Genomic DNA, 4,088 nt, shown 5'->3' on the forward strand with positions numbered 1-4,088 from the left:
TTATTTAGTGGTTGTCGTTTGTTGCTGTATATTGTATTTGTTTTCTGTTTTGATTATAAATGAGGCCGTTAGTTTTTATGAATTGTTTTACATTTGTCCTTTTGTGGATATATATTCATAGACTGCTATGCGGTATGGAATTTGCTCATTGTTGAAGGATGTACGGTGACACATAGTTTCTAATTTCTACGTCATGTGGTATCTGGTGGAGAGTTGTCTGATTGACAATTACACCAAACCTTCTTATTTCTTGTTACATATATAATACTAAATACTACGATAACGGTTGTACACACAAGAATGTTCACAAACCAGTGACGACACACTCAAAATACAAAGATTTCTACATGAATCACGTTTAATTTGCCTTCACCCTGACGGGATACAATCATATCCTACAGGTCAATGTCCTAACATGTCAGTAAAATATAAAACGTAGAGGTTACATAATAATGAAAGAAGTCACATTTATACTAAGTCAATAAAATAAATTGCATTCATTAAAATGTGTTGTACTTTCTCTTTTGTTGTCGTTGTACAATGAACTTTTAAGGATTGATCAGATTAAATACCAGAGAGATTATAGACATCCTTTCCTCGATAAAGAGCAACTTTAGACGGGCTACTTAAATGACCTATTGCAAGGCAACATATATTACAACCTTTTATTTCCAGTCTGAAATTCCAGCCTTTTTAAATAACAGAAATTGCTGGATTTTATTAGTAGCTGTTTAGGATACAAAATACATGTAGAATTATGTTTCCTATCTACAAATACGTAACGTTCTATGTCCTCTCTACAAAATACATATATTAATTTTATATTTTGCTCGTGCTACTTACAACTGTCATATAAATTCTCGTGATAGTATAAACTTTCTAAGAATATTTACAAGTCAGTAAACTTTTTGCCTCCTGACGAAATTTCATGTCCATAAAGGCATAAATCAAAGGATTAACAACATTGTTCACAATGTAAAAACGATAAAGGAACAGAACGCCAGCTCTCTGTCCACTTGAAAAGTTCTCCCAAAACGTTGGGTTTCGTCCTTCCAAAACCATAAGTATAACTTTAGGAAGATAACAAACAAGAAACACGATTGTTATAACCATAAACATTAGAGAAAACTTATACATTATGCTTCTATTTTTTTCTTCTGCATCCATTGACACTTTGCCTGTTTTGACTTTCGTTTTTGCAGTCTTGCCTTTAGCAATCACGTTTATATCGTTGATTTCAATGTCACTATTGTCAGTATGTAATTCTTGTTTTATTGGGACAGACGAAAGTTCTGGATTTATATTGAGAAGGTCTGTTGAGTGTGTGGCAGATGTGTCACATGAACTCGGAGACTGTCCTTTTTGAACATTTTTGTTAAGTCCTGATTTTGACATACGCTTAAAATGAACAAAAATTGTTCGTCCAACTTTACCGTAGCACACTACAAGAACCGTTATTGTCGAGAGTAATACTAAGCCAACAACTCCGCTATATATCGATGATCCTGTCTTATTAACATCTTTCATTCTACTGCAGCGACGTCCAGTAAGATTGCCACTTGCGTTAGAAAATTCTACAGTTCCATACAACAACGAAGTTGGACATCCAAGCAGAATGGACAACACAAGCGCCGACAAAAGTGCAACCTTTTTCCAAAAAAGGGACATTTGTGCTCTAAGCGGTCGACAAACTTTTAGGTACCTATGGATTGCGATGATCGTCAGCAATAATACCGACATGTATGTCGTAGACGCGGCAAAGAACCAATAAGCCTTACATAAAATGTTGTTTGTAAACTGTGCCTGAATCATATTTAATAATATCCCAAATGACGCACACACAATGCAGGCTGATAAATCCGACACAGCCAATGCAGGAATGAAATATCTGTCTTCAGAGTGTTTCTTCATTTTAAAAGTGTATACTAATATTACCAAAATGTTCCCAATTATTCCGCAAATCATATATAATGTCAAAATAACACTATTTGGAATTAACAGTTTTGCCAAATCGGAATTCCATTCGGAAACAGTAATGTTATGATATCTCATTTTTTCTCTGAAGCAAATAATAATCCACATAAAAAGAGTAATTAAACTAACAAGTTTATAATGCGATGTATCTATTTAATATATAAAATTTAGTAAAAAACACTTGAAATTGTACGTTAGAGTCCATCCTTGAAAATAACACATATAAACTTGATGATGTAATTTGTCGAACAACATGTATCTGGTGTTGATTATAATTTTAGTATAAGACTTTTATGTTTTACTTTTATAAAGTGGTTACATATTATATTAGTTCCGGTCTGTATATCTGCGTTCACAGAATACATTTTATTACGCCTATCTGTCATAAAAGGATGTATAAGTTTTCGTAAAACTTTTCTTCTTAAATGTATTCACATTTTTTGTAAATACAACATCTATATCAATCAATTCCGCATTTACATAACAAATTGATGATGCATTATGAATATATACGACAATAGAAAATGTTACATGGTTACTTACATATATTTTTACCTTTAAACAACATAAACTTTTCAAATTTTAGAACATTATTCGTATTTTCTTGATATGATGAGATTTCTATGCATTGTTCTTGGTTACATATATAATCGTCGAATAGTCTTGATAAAAGATTTACTCGGTTCGAAATAATGTTGTTTAAAGTTGACATTAAAGATAAGGAAACGATTTTAATATTCATGTTGTGAAGTATAATATCATACATGTGACCGCACGTCAAATATCTTTTTTCAACATGTATTGTGTCATGTCAGATCTTACATGTACGAAATTACAAAAATTGCATCCGCTTCGGTTGACCATGTTTATGGTAATGAACCATTAAATAATAATATTCTTTCAGCTTTTAAACATGCTAAATATATAATCAGTGCTTTACTAATTTTTTCCATAGTTTTAACCATCATTCAATATTGTTTTTATTGGTATAAATATTGACTTTGTTATCAGTAAATTAAAAGCAAACTAAATATTACTTGTATGTTATATATATACATTTACACATTCCTGAATCTACAATCTGTCGATACCTGTATCTTGGCATTGCACAAGGTCATGTTTTTCTCTGACTGTTTATGACGTCTTTTCACGAAATCCATTGAATGTTGGATGTGTACGGATTGATAATTTAGTCTTAGATGCATGATTTTTTTATTAGTTGTTAGAGACTTCGAACTAGCTGTCAGTTAACTGCTAGTACTCTCAGATCTGTTCCTAGTATCTTTTTGTTGTCGGGATGTACAGGTACCCGGCCACGTTCACTTGTATTTTTATCCATTTGATGAGTTAAGCCTGTTTCAACTAATTTTTATACTCGTTCTTATGTTGTACAGTTATACCACTGTCCCAGGTTATGGGGAGGATTGGGATCTGGCTAACATACCCGCCACATTCTGTATGTATGTGTCTGTCCAAAATCAGGAGCCTGTAATTCAGTGGTGGTATTTTGTTTATGTGTTACATATTTGTTTTTCGTTCATTTTTTGTACATAAACTAGGCCGTTAGTTTTCTCGTTTGAATTGTTTTAAATTGTCATTTCGGGGCCATTTATAGCTGTCTATGCGGTATGGACTTTGCTCATTGTTGACCTATAGTTGTTAATTTCTATGTCGTTTTGGTCTCGTGTGGAGAGTTTTCTCATTGACAATCATACCGCATCTTCTCTTTTTATATTGATAACCAGTTAGCATATCTCCTTAAAAGTTATTTAAGGTATACGTGCAACCTCATGGTTATAGAATTGTATAACTCAATAAAACATTGCAACAAGTCTGGTTTTATTTATCAATTTAGGAGTATATTTTATAGTGTACTAGACATTTGGGATTCCAATGAAGCAATAGTGATTCTTATGATAAAAAGTTTAACAGAAGTTTTAAATCGTCATTATTCTCTTAGGAAATATTTGTGATTTATTATAATGTCTGGAGATTTCTATACCGATGTGATGGGCCACGAGTGGGAATAAGTAGAATACTGAAACTCTTGTAAATCAAATCAAATCTTAGACTAATCTAATATCTTTAATACTCAATAAACGGCCCCATATAGA

At 32.3% G+C, this 4,088-nt stretch overlaps 1 protein-coding gene across 1 annotated transcript; it reads right to left on the bottom strand.

The window, feature by feature from the left end:
* Positions 1–813: 813 nt before the first annotated feature.
* Positions 814–2,236, bottom strand: LOC143067220 (cholecystokinin receptor type A-like). Its single transcript, XM_076240322.1, has one exon. The coding sequence runs from the start codon at positions 2,080–2,082 to the stop codon at positions 880–882; it is 1,203 nt and encodes a 400-aa protein (XP_076096437.1). The 5' UTR covers positions 2,083–2,236; the 3' UTR covers positions 814–879.
* Between the last annotated feature and the right edge of the window lie 1,852 nt (positions 2,237–4,088).

This window comes from Mytilus galloprovincialis, chromosome 3, assembly GCF_965363235.1.
Source record: "Mytilus galloprovincialis chromosome 3, xbMytGall1.hap1.1, whole genome shotgun sequence".
Lineage (NCBI taxonomy): Eukaryota > Metazoa > Mollusca > Bivalvia > Mytilida > Mytilidae > Mytilus > Mytilus galloprovincialis.

Excerpts from the sequence above, each read along its gene's own strand:
- LOC143067220 (XM_076240322.1), bottom strand. The coding sequence starts at position 2,082 with ATGTGGATTATTATTTGCTTCAGAGAAAAAATGAGATATCATAACATT.